Here is a 17,641-nt window from a genome sequence, read left to right on the forward strand (position 1 = left end):
AGATTAAACTGCAGGTATCTTAGATTTGGCCCAAAAGTGTTTGCAGTCTTTTCTGTTGGCACAAAAAAAGAGGAATAGTGAGGTGTAAAAGCAGAACTAGAATTTATTGTCATTTGGTTGAGTTGGGTTCATGCCATTGCTCATTGGCCTTGAACTCCTGGCCCAAGTGATCTCTGCTTCTGCCCCAAATCCCAGGGCCTACAGATGCATGCCACTGCACCCAGCAGTTCTGGGGTTCTGGCTGAGGGTCACAGAGGAAGAAAGGAACACGTCACTGCAGGTGTAGTCGGCAGTCCTCAGGGTGTTCTGGCATGCTGTGGATGTGAGCTTTGTACATGTTCTAAATTTTGATTAAAATAGGGACATATGGACACTCACATGTTAAGATGCTGAGGTGCAGGGCTGGAGAACAGTGTTGAGCTGGGGTCTGTTCACTTGAAGGAGAGGAGAGGTCCTGTAACAGTGACGCCAGGGGAGGATGGAGTCGGTAAGAACTGTCAGGAATGCTGTGTTGCGTGTGTTAGAATAAGGCTGTGTAAATGGTCACCCTCAAACGGGTGGTGTGAGGGCGAACAAGAGAACTACCGTGGATAGAATTCACTTGTGTCCACTGGCAGATTCCCTTCAGTTGGTGCTGGTTAGCCATAAGTCTGGTCATCAGCCCATTGAGAGGCCTGTAAGTTCAAGCTGAAAAATGAGTATGCTGACAGCCTACTTTGTTCAGTTAGTAAGTTTTCATTTAAGCACCCACTAAATACCAGGCATGTATCAGGTGCTAGGGATAAAGCACAGGACCAGCGAAGACCTAAATCACCTTCACTGGAGTTTACAGTTTGCCTTTGTTGCCAGTCAATAATTCACAGAAATTCAGTTCGAACTGAAAGGTGTAAGACGCTGTTGTAACTGAGGTTGATGTTCAGGAACAGTGTTTTTTCTTTGGCTGGGGAACTAGCTCAGCAGCACTGTGCCTGCCTGGCAAGTGCAAGATCCTGAGTTCGGCTGCTACCTAAAAAAAAAAAAGTTTCTCATTGTTTGGCCTTCAACTTGTGATCCTCCTGCCTTGGTCACCTGAGTGCTGGGATTACAGGTGAGTACCATCCTGCCTGACTTAATCATAGTCTTTTTAGAAAAAAGGAAATTTAGGCCAAGATCTAAAAGGTGAGAGTAAGTCATCCAGACAGAACAACTCAGGCAGAATTTTATAGGTGACAGAAGTTGGAGGGTTCCAGCATCCATGAGACCAGTGTGGCTGGAATAGAGGCAGGAGATCAACAGGAAAGGCTGGGTGAGGCAGGCGACAAACCACAACTCTTGTCTGTTCCCAAAAGCCACATTTCCATAGCTACTGACAGATTTTTAAGAAGGGAATTGCTGAGACATTTGCCATAGTCACTGCTAGGTAAAGAATGGAGATTAGCAAGAGCAGATTTGGAAAGCCAGGTACAATGGCACACGCCTGAAATCCTGGCACTGAGGCAGCTGAGTTGGGAGGACCACAGGTTCAAGCCCACTCTGGGAAACTTAGTGAGACTGTCTCAAAAAATAAAAATGGGTGAGGCCAGGTGCATAGCTGAGTGCAGAGGCCCTGGGTTCATTCCCCAACAGTGGAAAGGCAAATAACCATGTCAGAGATGTGTTGGGAGGTTGGTACCCATCTTGGTAACCATGGGAATTCTGCATGGTGCTTCAAACTACTGTACAATTTAGTTTGAGTAAGAGAGTAAAGTTCCAAAAAATTGCTTAGTGACAAATCCTATGCACTCAGCAACCTTGGGGAGGCCTGGCTCATTGTGGTTCTGGTAATTAATGATAATTTCCTCAAGTTATAGTAGTTCGAGTGAATTACATAGCATTAGAAAAAGGAGCTTAAAAAGAAACTTTTTTTTTTTTTTTTTTGAGACAGAGTCTTGCTTATGTAGTTCAGACTGGCCTTCAGCTCACTTTGTAGCCCAGGCTGGTCTTGAATGTGCGATCATCATCCTGCCTCAGCCTCTCGAGTGCTGGGATTACAAGCATGCACCATCATGCCCAATTTGAGTTGTCATTTTTGTGACTCTCCTGGCATTGGGTAGTTTCACTGCAGTTTTCAAGTTGTAATTCGTCGTCTTACCAGTAATCAAGGACTGTGCAGGGATTTTCCTGCCCACAGGTGATGGTTTTGGTAAATTACAAAATAACTTAGTTTCTAGTTTAGTAAATGCTCTACTCAGGTGGAAGGGGATAAATTATTTACCATCTGTAAGTGAAGTTGTTCATTTTAGCAGACCACTGCTATTCAGTCCTCCCAATCGCAATCAAAATTCCCCACCCGAGGACTAAAGGCATCTTCTTCCTAGAATTTTGCAGTATTTCCTTTTTTAAGTTTAACATATTGTAAACTCTAGAGCGAGGCATACACAGATGTCTTTGTCTTTGTTCAAACGTTAAGTCTTTACAGTGAATCTCAAAACAGTTCGGTTGCTGGGAAGGAGTGCCTCGTCCCATCCCCCTGAAGACCGTCCAGTTTTCCTGTCCTAGTGAATGGTTATAGAAACATCTGTTTCTGATACTGTTCATCTGTTTAAATGACCAGGGCAGAGAACAAGGATTTGGAGTTAAACAGTACTTAGATTCCATTATGCTGAAGTGATAGACCCATGATCCAGAGGTCATATAAAATCAGGAAAATGCAATTTTCTCCAGAGTATCTATTGCTTTACAAATATATTCCTAGGTGACTGAGCACCTGCTCCTGCCTGAGGTCACCTCAAGGTCACCTCAGCCACTGTGTTTCCACAGTCAGGCCCATCTAGTTTGTAAGCAGGATCATTGTTTTTATTTCTGTATCCCTAGAGCTCTGCACTGTGCCAGACACAAGCTTGATAAATGTGCTGAGTAAGTGAATCCTTACAAGCGAATAGGTCAAGGAGGAGGAAGAGGTAGGTCCAGGAAAAAAGCATTCTGGCTCAAGAATGAGCAGCAGGGCCAGTGGGCCGCACAGCAGTGCAGTGGTCCTAGGGATGAACCCATCCAGACGGGACAGTGAGATCCCCAAGAGAGCTGTAAGAGCACAGTGGGATACACATGTGTTCTTTAGCCTATTCTGAGATGAGGTTCACACCTCATCAGAAGGGTAAAGCTTCCTGTTGATTAGTAGCACCTGTATAAAACAAAAGCAAATAACAAAGACACTGATGTGGGAGGGAGAGCGTAGCTGTGGCTTTAATACTGTTCTGAAGAGAGTTCCCTGAACATCCCCCACGCCAAGTAAGAGCCACTGAAACAGTAATTGCTTCCTGAGCTATTTCACTGCCGTCTGTTATCCGTTATAAAACTGAAGGGATAACATCTTTGAGTGTGTCATTTGTTCTTGCAAAGCTTTAGTAATTTATCCAAATAAGCAACTTTATGAAATAGTAAAACCAAAGTTTTAACCCAAAGTTGACACAGGACAGAATCAACATGATGGTTAATAAGGCCTATTTCACATTTCAAACTTTTGGAAGAGCGGAGGTGGAAGTGCTTAGGTTAACCAGACCAGACCAGACCAAACCAAACTGTGTATCCATTGTCACTGAATGTGGCAATTCTGTCTCCAGCCAGAATGAGCTACTTGTGATCGCAGAAAGTATTTACAAAGGTCGCTTGTGTTCAGGAACAATACTTTGGGTGATTACAGAAGTTTCTCCTCTTTGAGGGAAACCTGCGTAAGGCTGAGATGATCAGTCACTCTGCGAGTGCCGGCTGTAAGAAGTCCTGGCTTTCCATGATCTGCCCTTCAGTCCCTGGCAAACCACAGTGGAGGCCAGAGTCAGACTGCGCTTGGTCTACGGTAGACAGAGTTGATTCAAGTGTTCCCCTCTAGAGTTGCTCTGCATCACTGCAAACACATTCAGTGAGGCTGCCGGATGAGGTGTCACTGCAGAGACGAGACAGTCATCCTGTGATGGTTCCTGTCAGGCCCTCCGGTGCTCACGTGCAGAAGGTCCTGCGCTGCCTTTTGTGCGCTTTAGTGTTGCCATATTTCCTGAGGAGCTCTCGGGCCTGCTGTTGCAGCTCTTCAGTTATGCAGCCGGGACACTGGGCCCCGATGTGAAGCAGGACGAGGCAGCATTCCAGCACATCTGGGAAGGGCCAGGTCTGAAAAACAATAGGAAGGTGAGGACGGAAGCATGTGCGCAAGAGCCACCTGTGGCAGAGAGGGCACCAACACACCGCCACAGGCAGATTCCGCGCAGGCTCACAGGGCCCCCTGCTCTCGGCAGCCACGTCCTTTCTCCTCTCAGTTACTGCGAGGAGCTGATACTCAGAATGGGGCTGGTCGGGGAGGTTTGCAACCCACAGTGTCTTTTTCTTATGTCCTACTCTAAAAAATGCTGCTGCTCTTACTGCGAAGCGACAGAAAATCATACCTATTCACCTTAGGCTCCCAAATACCCAGCAATTTGGGGCTCGCTTCTTCCCTGCAGCTCTCACACCTGTTTGGATTCTCCGAGGGCTGGGATGTAAGACTGCTAGTGTGATCAGCAGTTGTAACTTGTCTTCACACTGAGCTGTCTCGTTGCCCAGCCCTTTTATTTGAGACAAGTTGCAGAGGCTGGGCTCAGACTTAATAGTCCTCCTGCTTGTCTCCCAGCGTTGGGGTTACAGGTGTGTGCCACCAGGCCTAGCCTAAGTAAATTTATTTCCAAAAAACATTCTGGCTAACAAAAGGTACATGTATCCTAATTTTTTCCCCAGTACCAGTGACTGAACCCAGGGTCTTTGTGCTGAGCTGCATCTAGCCCTGTTTTTATTTGGACCCAAGGTGTTGCTGAGTTGCTAAGCTTTCCAGGTTGGGCTCAAACTCTTGATACTCCTGCCTCAGCCTCCCAGAATGCTGGGACTATAAACGTGTACCACTATGCCTGGCCTATACTGTAAAAATTTAAGCACACATAAGTAGGTATATTTTAGAAACTGAACAGAGGAATAAATGACCTTTAAGAATATGGTACAGTCAAGGGATAACAGAAAAAGTAGTGTCTTACCAAATGAACTGCTTTATAAATCTTACCTTGATACTTTCGGGAAACTTAGCCATTCTTTGATTTGCCTCTGTAAGCCTTCTGGTTAATTCAGGCAGAGAAACTGGCTCATTTTCTTCTTCTTCTTTACTATTACTAGTAATAAAAAGCACCAAGTCATGTATTTCGCCTTGGGTAATATGCTCTCCCCAACTGTATTTATTGGGATAAAATAATCATGAAATTCACATCTTACCTATACCACTCTACATTTCAGTGGTATTAAACATTTTGTCAGTGTTATGCAACTATACCTACCCATATCCACAACACTTTCTGTCTTAGAAAACTGAAATTCTTCACCCATTAAAGAGTAACTCTTAGTTCTCTACCTCTAGCAACCGCTGTTATACTTTCTGTTTTAAAGGAAGAATCATATAGTATAATTTCTTTTTCACTAGCTTCTATCATGCAGCATAGTGCCCTCATGATTTAGGCACCTGTCAGATTTTCTCCTTTTTTTTTTTTTTAAATTTCTTATATTTTTGGTAACTTATATGTTTATTTTATTATTTTTTGGTACCTGGGATTAAACTCACGATCTTGAGTTTGCCAGGCAGGTGCTTATGCCACTGAGCTAAATCCTGGGCCCCTTTTTTGTCTTTTTGAGATGAAGTCTCACTCACTATGCAGTTCAGGCTGCCTTTGATCTAACTTTGTAACCCAGGCTGGTCTCAAACTCACAATGACCCTCCTGCCTCAATCTCTTGAGTGCTGTGACTACAGACCTACACTTTTAAGGTTTTTTTTTTTTTGGTACCAGAAATCAAACTCAGGACCTTGCACTTGCCAGGCAGGTGCTATGCCACTGAGCTAAGCTATACCCCCAGCCCAATCCCCTCCCTTTTTAAGACCAATACTCCACCACACACATGGAACACACTGCCTGTCCATTTGGCTGTTGGTGGCTACTTGGCCCGCTCCCAAGTTGGCTGCTGTCCACATGGCTGTGCAGGTGTCTCTGAGATCCTGCGCTCAGTTCTTTGGGGTCTCTGCCTAGATGTGGAAACCTCTGCGCTTCATGGTAACTCTCTTAATTTCTTGAGGAGCTGCCATCCTGTTTTCCACAGGGGCTGTCTCATTTTATATTTCCACCAGTGGTGTACAAATATTTCAGTTTTTCCACATTCTTAACAATAGTGAGTGCTTTCTGGCTTTCTCATAAAAGCCATCTTAATGGACATGAGGTGGTGTTTTACTTAGTTTTAATTAGCATTTCCCTAATGATTACGGGTGTTGAGTATCTTCACGTGCTTGTTCGCCACGTGTATACATTTTTGGAGAACTGTCTATTCTGGGCTGCTGGTCATTTTTCAATCGGTTAGTTTGAAAATTTTGGACCTTTAGGGGATCTGACTGCAGTCACGTGTTGCAGGCCTGGATCTTTCTAAGGAATGGTTAGACTAAGCCTGGGCTCTCAACCCTAAGGGGTGGAGATGCAAATCTTTCTGGGCAGAATGTCTCAGCATCTCACAGAGGTGCTATGATTGAAGACTAAGAGCCAGTGGATTAGACAACTTTTTAGCATTTGCTTTGTTTTGTTATAGAAAGCTTCCTAAAGAAGTGACTCAGATCTCTAAATTGTGATTTTTTTTTTTGGTACCGGGAATCAAACTCATGCTTGCCAGGCCGACGCTTATGCTGTTGAGCTAAATCCCTGGCCCCTAAATTGTGATTTTTAAATGGGGTATTTTTTGATGATTTAAATTAAGGGCTTCAAGGATTCTTAATTTTTAAAAGTTAATAATAATGGCTGTGGGTTTACTGATTATGCTAGTATTTTCTCTAGGCTCTGGACTGGGGACATAAGGCAAAATGTGCTCAGCAAGGTAACAAGGGAAGGATCAGTCTCTGCAGAGCCCCGAGCAAAGCACACCACAGTAACCCTGACCTGGCTGCACAGTGACTGGTGACTGGCTCCTCGCCTCTCCTGCACCGTTTCCAAGGGAATCATTAGGCAGCGACTCATTCTCTCTGGGATGTTTTCTGTGCACTGTGCAATTTTACAACTCTTTGTCTGTTTTTGAAATACTGCAGAATTAAATATATTTTTTCATTAATGATACAGTAATACAATTCCTGATTTTATTGCCCTGATTTGGGCAATCTACTTAGCACATAACCATAGAATCTAGGACTTTACTATTAATGACAGGTGTGATTTTGTTTTGCTCTCAAAACCACCAAGGTAGAAGTTGGTACCTTTATGTAACTGGTGAAGAAAGTAAAGCTTAGAGACATGAAGAGACTTGCCTGGAGTCATCTGGAAAGGCCAAGATGACTGACCCCCAAACCCCCAAAATCTGTGCCTTGATTACCAAACTCTTCTGTTTCCATGTGAGCTGATCATTAGCATCATGTGCTTCTCTAGACCAAATTACAGAGAACCCAGCTGAATATTTTCCACTTTGTCTGGGGCTTGACTGTGTACCTACCACTGGCTCTGAGCCTCGGAAGGGGGCGCTTCTGTTTCCTGGTCAGGTTCGTTGTTCCTCAGAGCACTGGCCATAGGTTTAGAGAGCAGGCTCTTTCGGTGCTGCTGGATCATTTCTGCCAGAGACTCCTGGACTTGAGCCACAGTCCTCTGTGCGTTCTGAAGGCTGGCATGCGTCTCGGATAGGAGCTTCTGGCACGCGCTCAGCACGTGCTCACTCTCTCTTGAGAGTCCTATGCTGAGACCCGGGGGACTGCCTGGCTCTGGCAGGCAAGCAGCTTCGGAGCCCGTCTCCTCTGTGCTGGCCCCGTTCTCCTGCTGGCTGCGTGCAGTGGGCACTGTGTTTCCATGGGCAGCCCTGACCCAGACACTGGGCTTGGAGCAAGGCCCAGAGACAGACCACCAGATCTCATACAGGCGCCCGTACATGAAAAATGCCTCCAGACTTCTGAAGGCTGGTGCAGCCAAGGACTCATGGTCACCCAGTTTGTCTCTTAGGTGGTCACAGCCTAGGAGAAGGAGAAAAGGTGTTGGGGTCGCATATTTCTTTAGTCTTCCCAAAATATGGCTTCCTGCCACGTTTGGTACGTGTTGCCCAGGAGGGACCCTGAGAAACAGGCCAGCGGTGTGATGCTTGGGACCTCCCATCTCCTGCCTAAAACCAATGGGAAGGAAATGTCCCCTGGCTTGGGGTGATGCTGTCACTGGTACAGGGTAGGAGTGATGGAGAGCAGGATAAAAGAACTATTCCATTTCTCCTGGGGCCACAGGAAGGTGCAGTCACACTGCCTCTGAAAACCATGAGGGTCTGGTGCAGTGACAAATCGTGCAGATCAAGTAATGTCTTTTCCTCTGCCTTTCTCATCTTCCGAGCTTGTGACTACGTTATCATCCCTCCCCTCTTACACTGTGTGTGTGGAAAGTGAGTGGGAAGCAGTGAGGCAGGCAGTGCCACGTAAAGGAAAACAGGGCAGTCATTCTGGCTACCTCTATTTTATGGTTTGTTTTTGTTTGACACAGTGTCTCGCTGTGTAGTTCAAGCTGGACTTGAACTCATGTCGATCCTCTTGCCTCAGCCTCCTGAGTGCTGGGATGACAGGTGTGTGCCACCACATCTGGTAATGGCTACCCAAGACCTGGAGTAACAGAATTCCAGCGCAGCCAGTCTGTCTTTTAATTAGCCTGGTATCCCAGTGCCACACTATTCCTAACAACAGTGCACCTCCCAGGGGAGGCAGGGTTGCTCACCGTCAGGGAGGAACGCCGAGCACACGCCTTGCATGACGGTGAAGCTGCCTGAATCATAGCTCCGCACCACAGCCCGCAGCAGCGCCTGCACGGCTTCATCCCAGGAGGCCACCTGCTGGCTCAGCACCGCCAAGGTGAGGTCGTGACAAATGTGAAGCAGGAGCTAGAGAGAGGGCGGAGTTTTCCAGTAAACATCCTGCTGGGCAGGCACTGAGAAGGACAGGCCCTCCTCTGAGGAGCTGCCGTGGAAATGGGTTTCTCGTGGTCCTCTGGTCTCAGCTTTGCTTCCCACCAGAAGCTCTCCTACCAGAGGACTCGGCCACACAATGTCTGCTCGCACTGGGAAAGGGCCTTTTCATTTGCATTTGATGAAAACAAAAAGTTTCTTGGACTAAAAGCTATAATGAAAAGTCAAGGCTGCCAGTATAAATGTAAAATCAGTCAGTTTTCATGAGTTTTGGCAAACAAATAGTTGTGTAGCTACCATCAAAACCAAGACAAAGGGCATTTTCACCAACCTAAACCATTCCCATGTGGTAGTCCTTCATGGACAATCATTACACCCTGGTCCCTGAAAACCCTGACCTGCTTTTACTGCTTCTACTCTTCTAGAACTCATAAATGAAACCACAGAACATTGTAGGCTTTTGTGTCCTGATACCTTCTCTTAGCATGTTTCTGCGATTCACTAATAGACATTAGTATACTGGAAATGTGCTCTTTTTTACGTTGAGCAGTGTAGCATTTAGTTTTGAGTGTACTATAGCTGCACAGCCAGTCACACCAGGTGGTTTCGAGTTTTGGGTTTTGTGGAATAAGCTGTTACAAATGTTTGGTGCAAGTCTTTGTGTGGACACCTTGCAGGCAATTGGGTTGCTAGGCCATAGGTCTTGTGTATGTTTAACCTTTTAAGAAATGGTGTATACCATTTGAGGAAGTCTTATTTCAAAAATATAGCTATGTCTCATTTTAAAAATAAAGAGCAGAGCTAGAGATTTAGCTCAGCAGCATAAGTGCCTGTTTAATGTTAGTGTGATCCTTGGGACCACAAAAAAAAAAAAAAAAAAAAAAAAAAAAAAAAAAAAAAAAAAAAAAAAAAAAAAAAAAAAGCAGATAAGGTATAGTCACAAGATGGTTATACCAGTTAAAATAAATCACTTTGACCTCTTTGTATTAACATGGGTAATTTTACAAACAACAGCTAATGAAATAAGTAAGCAATACAAGCTAAGAAGGTAATCTAAGATAATATGGTGAGGGCCGGAGATACAGCTCAGTGGCACAGCACCTTGTGAGTATGGTCCATAGTTCAATTCCAGGTACAAAAACAAACAAACAAACAAACAAAAAAGAAAAATACTAACACAAAATAATACAAAACAAAAGCTTTCTTTAGTGAGTGAGGGGAGTGCTATGGGACTGAGGAAGGGAAGAAGGTATTTCAACTTCATTGTATTTTATTTTTTTAACCAAACAAAAAATCTCAAGTGGAGCTGGGCATGGTGGCACATGCCTGTAATCCTAGCCTGTACTACATAGTAAGATCGTGTCATTAAAAAAAAACCCCAAAACCAACCAACCAACCAACCAACCAAACCCAGAGACAAGACTGATTTTAAGACCTCAAATCCAAAGTGCTTTAGTCTGAAGGGATCTCCTGCAGGGTACATGGGCCTGTCCTACTTTTTTTCTGAAACGTAAACTGTATTCTACTGCTTTCCCTGGTTCACTGACATGGATGGATGAGGCGCAGTACCTGATGGGAGGGAGTGTTGTTTGTAGCAGACGGGTATTTAATGTCTTGCAGTTTCTGCAAGGCTGCCCGACACTGCAGTGGGCTGTCCAGTCCAAAGACTCTCTTCCACACTGAGGTCACTCGCTGCACGAAGGGCCCTTCGCTGTCCATGGCCCAGGTGTGGTGAGAGGGGGTGTATCTGGCTTCTGGAAGCTGCTTCTCCTCCAGATGCCGGCACAGTAGCTCAAGGAGGCAAAACACCAGTCTCTGCCCCTGGGACCCGACAATAGGGAAGGATGTGTTATGCAGGGAGGGGAAGGCTCTCCTGGGCCTTCCGAGCATTTCCCCTGGCAAGCAACCCTTCCCCATGAGCTGCCTGCCCAGTCTAGTCCCGTGCCAGGAAGGGGAGGCAGGGTCTGATCCCTCTTTCCAGCGCTTTTTGGTGGAATTCTATTCTTGGAACCCAAGGAACTGTTTTTTAATTAATTAATTATTTATTTTTGGTGCCAGAGATCAAACTCATAACCTAGAGCTTGCCAGGCAGGTGCTTATGCCACTGAGCTAAATCCCCAGCTGTTTTTTAAAATATATCTATATGCATCATGTCTTGTCTACCCAGGGGATTGAATCCTATCCAGGGGATTGAATCAGGCTACAGTCTTTGCACTGAACTATACCCAGCCCTTTTCTATTTTTAAGAATATGGAACAGTATCTTGCAAAGTTGCCCAGGCAGGACTTAAATTTGTGATCTTTTTGCCTCAGCCTATTAGATTGCTGATATTTTAACTGTGTGCCATGGCCAAGGAACTTTTCTTTTTTTTGAGACAGGGTCTCGCCATGCAGTTCATGCTGGCTTTGAGCTCACTTTGTAGTCCAGACTGGTTTTTTAATATTTTATTTTATTGCTACTGGGGGATCAAACTCACAGCCATGTACTTGCAAGGCTGGCGCTTATGCTGCTGAGCTAAATCCCCAGCCCCTCCAGACTGGTTTTGAATTCGAAATGATCTTCCTGCGTCCGGCTCCTGAGTGCTGAGATTATAGGTATGTGCCACCACACTGAACCTGAAGGCCTATTTTTGTAACATGGAACTCCCAATTGTAGCCCCATTTGTACAATTTGAGGCATACATGGACAAGCTACCTAAGAGTCATGGTTCAGTTTGAGAAGGGGCTCTGCCCCTTCACTGTCCCTGGCTGAGTGTCAGGCTGAGGAGTTGGGAGTAAGGTGGACAGACCAAGGGTTGGTGCAGAGCTCTGTGATCTGCGAGCCGGGGCAGGCCTATGGGTCCTGTCCAAACAGGTCTGCTGGGGAATCAGCTGGAGTACAGAAGCTCTGGAAAATGTTTATTTTTGCTGGGTTTTTGGTTGTTACAAGATTCTGTGTGTAGCCCTTTAACAGTATTTTCTCACTTAAGCTTGCAAAGGTCTATGTCATAGTCAAAATATGCATAATTAGCATATTTAGAATAAGCTTATAGGTCTTTGTTTTTTGCTTTGTTAAGAATGCTGCTTCAGGGGCTGGCGATTTAGCTCAGTGGCATAAGCGCCTGCCTTGCAAGCAGGCAGTCGTTGATCCCCGGTACTGATAAAAAGGAAAAAGACCAAAAAAAAAAAAAAAAAAAAAAAAAAAAAATGCTGCTTCAGAAAAAAAAATGAAACACTAAATAACCATTCTGGAACCCATTTTGTGGTTGTGGATAAAACTGAAGCCAGCTTAGGTTACTGAATTTAACACCAGCCTGAACTACACGGTGAGACCCTGACTACAAGAAAAACACACACACACACACACACACACACACACACTCAGTGGCACTATCTTCCAGGATACACTATTTTGCCTCCATTTTTAAGTATACTGTATCCAGAAAGCTACTCTCTGCCTACCATCTTCCTTGGGCTCTGAATACTCCGTGAGGCATTGTTATTAGATAGTCCCTATGCTAGGGAAATTGCTTTCCAATGTGCTATAAAGGCCGTGGTTGTCACTGTTACTATTTTGTGTGGTGCAGGGGACAGAACCCATGGCCTCATGCACACTAGCCACGCACTCTACCAACTGAGCTGTACGACCCTAGCCCAGCTACTCATTTTCAACCAGACTGGGCTAAAATGCCTGTTTTAGGCCTGATGAAGGCCATTCACAGATACTTTGTACAAACTGACAAGTGAGGGGTTAGGGGAATCACTGTGCCACCTCTCAGCCCAGCCCACGTGTGGCAGTGAGAAGCCACAGCACTGTCCGGGACAGCCCGGCCAGGCTTGCTGCACACCTGAGGGGACCTCCCAGACCAGCAGTGTGTGCAGGGGGCCGGTCCATGTGGCCCTGCCTAGAAGGATGCAGGGGCCCTGCCCTCCTGAGGAGCGGAGCGGGAGACCAAGGAGCAGACTGACCTGGAGACTTCCGTGCAGCTGCAGTGCTTCCTGGGCTCCCACCCAGTTCTTGGTCAGAAGCAGCTCCTGGGCGCATCTGAGAGCCAGAAGAACAGACAACTCGTTCTCTCCTGTGATCGCAGCCAGCTCCGCAGCTGTTCTGAGTGACGCTGCGTCCCCCTTTTTGGCCAAAACCTTGGCTGCATCAAAAGGAGAAGTGGCCCCTAAATAGCTGCAGTAGGAACAAAATCCAAACACAGTGTCAAAAACAGATGTACTATTCCGAGAGAATAGTAAAAAAGCTTGATTGAAAAAGAAAGAAAAAAAGATTGATGTGGTGACACGCCTTTAATCCCAACACCTGGGAGGCTGAGGCAGGATAATCCTTGTGGGTTTGAGACCAGCCTGGACTACAAAGAGAGTTCAAAACCAGCCTGAACTGCACAGTACGAGCCTGTCTCAAAAAGACAAAAACAAATAGAAAAAAACAAAACACATAGAGGCTTTATTGCCAGGCATGGTGGCACATCCCTGTAATACCAGCACTTGGATTGCTATGGGTTTCAGGCCAGCCTGGGCTATATAATGAAGCCCTTCTAAAAAAATAAACACCTCTCTCCCCCAGCAAACAAAAGCTGTCGTACAAGTTACAAAATCCACTATATTCAGATACTGCACAGTAACTTCTTAGTAAATTTACTAGGTAATCCAATCATTACCCTGAATCAATTTTAGAATCTTTTTATTATCAGTGAGACTCCCTGCCCCTTTACGTCCATTCTCACCACCAACCCCAGGAGACAACTATTTTTTCTCTACAAACTTGCTCGTTTCATGCAATGGATTTTTTTGTTTCTTTTCTGCTACTGGGGATCAAATGCATAACCTTGCATTTGTCAAGCAAGCGCCTGAGCCACTGAGCTAAATCCCCAGCCACACAATGGACTCTTACAGTTCTGGGCTCTGGCTTCTTTGCCAGTACTTCTGCAACTCATCCACAGGCCAGAAGGTGCAGGGAAGAGCTGCTTCCACCTGCTGCAGGTGCCCTCTGGGGTGCCACGTGTCAATGAGCCTGTCTGTTCCTGGGGTGGCTAAGGCCAGCACAGCTCAGCACAGTGAGTGAGACAGCAGCACCCAGCTTAGGGACAGAAGGGAGCCCCAGTGTGTTCTGAACTGGACTCTGGCAGTGCAGTCAGTTGCTCTCATTCTCCTTATTTGATGCTATTAGAACTCAATAGAAAAAGGAAGCTGAGTTTCCTCCTGCGCCTGCAGTTTACGGAGATTTGTGTCAATACCAAGAAGGCACATCTGCGTAGGCCTCTGAAACTGGGCTTAGCACATCCTTGGAATTTCCCTGGACTTCTAACTTTGTCCTTTCACTCTCAAACCTACTTCCCTGGCAGAGCCTCTCCTGTGTTTGGTCACCGTGGTCCTCTTACCATTTGGCTGCCACAGCATAGTGGCCATCTCTTTCCAGGATGGCTCCCCAGCTGAGGTACAGGTCCTTCAGCACAGGGTCCTCTGGGCGCAGCCGGGCCTTGGCAACAGCAATAGCTTCTCTAAAGGCAAGAACAGAGAGCGTTGCCAGTGTGAAAAGCCTCTCCAGAAGAGGCTCGGGGAGGGTGCAGGTAGGACGGTCCTCCCTTTTGTGTTGACCGCACTGTTTGGGTACCCATAGAAAGCTATACCCTTCCAATTCCTGGCCAAGTGGAAGACACATGCTCCCTCTGATTCCTCCTTAGGCGACCAGTTCTTCAAGTGTGGTCTGTGGGTCTAAGACCTTTTGCGGGGTGGGGGTGTTCATAGTATGAAAACTAACACACAGCAGTTATTTGCATTTTAGAAACTGTGTTAACATTTGCACTGAGTATGCAAAAGCAATGGTGGGCAAAAGCGCTGGCACATGGCAAGAATCAAGTAGTGGCCCCTACTGTCAACACGGACTCCCTGACGAGGCAGTGAAGGTACTGATTTTACTGATCACCGAGGTTAGTACTTTAATACTCGTGTGACAAAATGGAAAGAACATTTTGTGTGCTGTTACATTCCAGAGAATAATGATTTGTCTCCACCAGGAAAAGTGTCTGTGAATGAACTGCAAGCTAAACTAGTTGCTGTCTTCATAGCCCCTAGTTTAGTTTTTAAAGACAGTACAATCAGTGAGTTGTCTAATGTTAGGTATTTGGCAGGTGTTCCCTCAGATGTGAAGCCAGCCTGAAACTAGACTGCCAGACACTGACATCCAGCCACGGCTCCACTTCAGGGCCGCACAGACCTGTAGAAATGGTGCGACTTCAGCAGCTCCACAGCTTCGTACACCTTATGGATGGAAAGCAGGTGAGAGGCAGCCTTGACATACTGGTCCTGGAAACACAGCTGTTTGGCAAAGGCTTCCACGGCCCACAGCCACACGTGGTAGCCAGCTGAAAAAAGAATGAAAGGTGGCTTACAAAAATAAACGTGAAACAAAAGCAGGTTTCGGGGGAAGGAAGCGGGTACATCTGCGTTTAAAACATCTCATTCCAGAGTCCCTGCGTTAACCAGTGCCTTTGAGTACTAACTGAGCTGCCACTGAATATCATCTTCATTTCTCTTCCATGCACCGTGAAACATAAATTGTTTCCACGCTTATGTAAGTACAAAACACAGAAGGGATGGACCTCAGGAAAGCAGCTACACTTGCTGGGGCAGGCCAACTGGAAGAGAGCAGGAGGGGAGACTCTGGGGCGAGGAATGGTTTATGTATACACATGGGTCTGTGAGGGGATGTAGGTGTGCGGGTATGTACACATTTAAAAAAATAAGAATGTGGACCAAATTCTTGATTTAGGAGGAAGAGAAAATGGGCACTCCCACTTTAGTAGAGCTAGAGATGGCACTTCTAGTTTGAGGTGCTGGTCACACCATGTACTCAGTTTTGGAATTCACCGTACACTCACGATCCCTGCCCTTCCCTCTATTTAAGCACATGTGATTAAAAAGGTAAAAAGAAAACTGGGCACAGCATCAAAGGCTTCCCTGTTATCTTGGTACCTTCCTCCCATACCTCACCCAAATGCCTTTTCTTCTGGGCAGCAGTCACTGCCGGTTCCTTTGACCCCTTTGGGAGTAGTCTAAGACTACACAACCACATCTCTGGAAGTACAAGTGCTGGCTATTCTGCCGTCCCCGCGCAATTTCTCACCAGCTCTGTCTGCTCAGGAGGTGCAGAGCTGCCTCCCTCTGCGTATGGTCTGGGCAGATATGATTAAAGCAGTCTGTTGTGGATGGACAGGAGGTCTTGGAAGTTTTGCTACTGCAATACAGCTTCCATGCAAGTCCATGTATATTTCTCACTCTGTATGGCCGAGTACAGTCAGATAAATTCTTATAAATAGGATTGGTGAGCCAAGGCTTATGTGCATTTTAGAACTGATCAGAGAATGGTGAAATATCCTTCAAGATGTCCTCGGCTGCCTGTTCTGATGCAGCCTGACCCTTAGAGGCTCCCATGCGGGAGGCTCAGTCTCCTGTGAGGCAGGTTCAGGGAGCTGTGATGGAGACCTTAATGAAGCAGCTCAAGCAGGATTTGGAATTTATCAACTGGCCTGCATTTACTCAGCAGTCTATCCCAGGGCAGGCGACTCACTCAAAAAGTGGTGGCTGGGATGCAGCAAAATCAGACCCTCCACACTAACACTCACAGTTGAGGCCTGTACTGTTCCGCGACACTGAACCACGTTGGAGGGCAGACAAAGCCACAGCTGAGGACACCTGGCTCTCACTGCAATTCTTAAGACAGCAGCTGCAGCCATTTGGCTGAGCTGTGAATGTCAGCCCTGGAGACAGGACAGTTCTCTTAACTGGCAAGACTTACTGCTCGGAGAAGTCTCAGATCTCTACGTCCCAAGGCCCTGCTCAGTTTCTTGCCGTTACTGCAGCTATCCCTTTCCTTTGTTTGAAAATGGGTACGCCAGAAGTCTTCGCCTCAGCTCCTATAGAGTTTTGACCTTCCTGGACCCCACAAACCATAACTGTACTTGTCTTTTTCCCTCCTTTTCCATAAGCTTAAGAGCCTGACCAGCCCCTCTCAGAGGGGCCCCTCAGGAAGGGTTCCTGCAAGACTGGGCATTATAAAACAGCGAGCCCTGGGCTGGCTGGGCATGCAGCTCATGTAGTGTATGCCTGACATGCAACGGGCCCGGTTTCATCCCCAGGGAAGGAGGGAGCAGCCTGGACCCTCCCTGGTCTCTGGCTTCAGGATAGCACTCGGCTCATGAACCACCATGAGCTGAGTAAAACCCCCTCTCACAAAGTATCCAACTTTGGGTAATCTGTTACAGTGGCAGAGAACAGACCGATCCACCACTAAGCATGCTTTAGCGCCAGTGGGCAAGGGTCTTGCCTTCCTGTCACTCACAGTGACTCTAAGCTTAGGGCCAGTGTGTTATGAGCTGTCATCAGTGCGTGCATCCTACAGGCAGCAGTACATGTGCTGAAAAGGACGTACCGACTGGGGCCATCGCCACAAGATTGTCTGTCAGCTCCCCTCTTTCAGCTGCGGTCTGCAGAACACCTTGCAGGTCTCCTTTCCAAAGCATGAGCTGGTGGAATAACTCTGGGTGGCCATTTTCTAGATGACCTTTTCCTGTGTGGGAGAAAATGTGTAAAAGACACCTCAGGAAAGTCTGTCTTTGTTAGAAAAGGGCAGAGTGAAAGAGAGAAACTGAGCAGTCATCGTTGGGTTTGTCCCCTACCAGGGCGACTGGCTGTGATGGGGCCTGGAGCCCCTGGTCACCTGCCTACCTCCCCACCCTCCCTT

The 17,641-nt window shown here is 46.5% G+C and overlaps 1 protein-coding gene across 2 annotated transcripts in view; it reads right to left on the reverse strand.

The window, feature by feature from the left end:
• Positions 1–3,176: 3,176 nt before the first annotated feature.
• Positions 3,177–17,641, reverse strand: part of Gemin5 (gem nuclear organelle associated protein 5) — a 40,479-nt gene continuing 26,014 nt past the window's right edge. For both annotated transcript variants that reach the window (XM_013156174.3, XM_013156173.3), the window contains exons 20-28: positions 17,330–17,467; positions 15,116–15,263; positions 14,280–14,399; positions 12,862–13,072; positions 10,484–10,735; positions 8,728–8,890; positions 7,481–7,988; positions 5,036–5,141; positions 3,177–4,119 (exon numbers count right to left, since the gene is read on the reverse strand). In XM_013156174.3, coding sequence (XP_013011628.1) covers positions 3,952–4,119; positions 5,036–5,141; positions 7,481–7,988; positions 8,728–8,890; positions 10,484–10,735; positions 12,862–13,072; positions 14,280–14,399; positions 15,116–15,263; positions 17,330–17,467 — 1,814 coding nt within the window. In that variant the 3' untranslated portion in view covers positions 3,177–3,951. The remainder of the gene's footprint in view (positions 4,120–5,035; positions 5,142–7,480; positions 7,989–8,727; positions 8,891–10,483; positions 10,736–12,861; positions 13,073–14,279; positions 14,400–15,115; positions 15,264–17,329; positions 17,468–17,641) is intronic.

The sequence above is a fragment of the Cavia porcellus genome, unplaced genomic scaffold (assembly GCF_034190915.1).
Source record: "Cavia porcellus strain 051 isolate PalLab524CR breed Dunkin Hartley unplaced genomic scaffold, mCavPor4.1 scaffold_19, whole genome shotgun sequence".
NCBI lineage: Eukaryota > Metazoa > Chordata > Mammalia > Rodentia > Caviidae > Cavia > Cavia porcellus.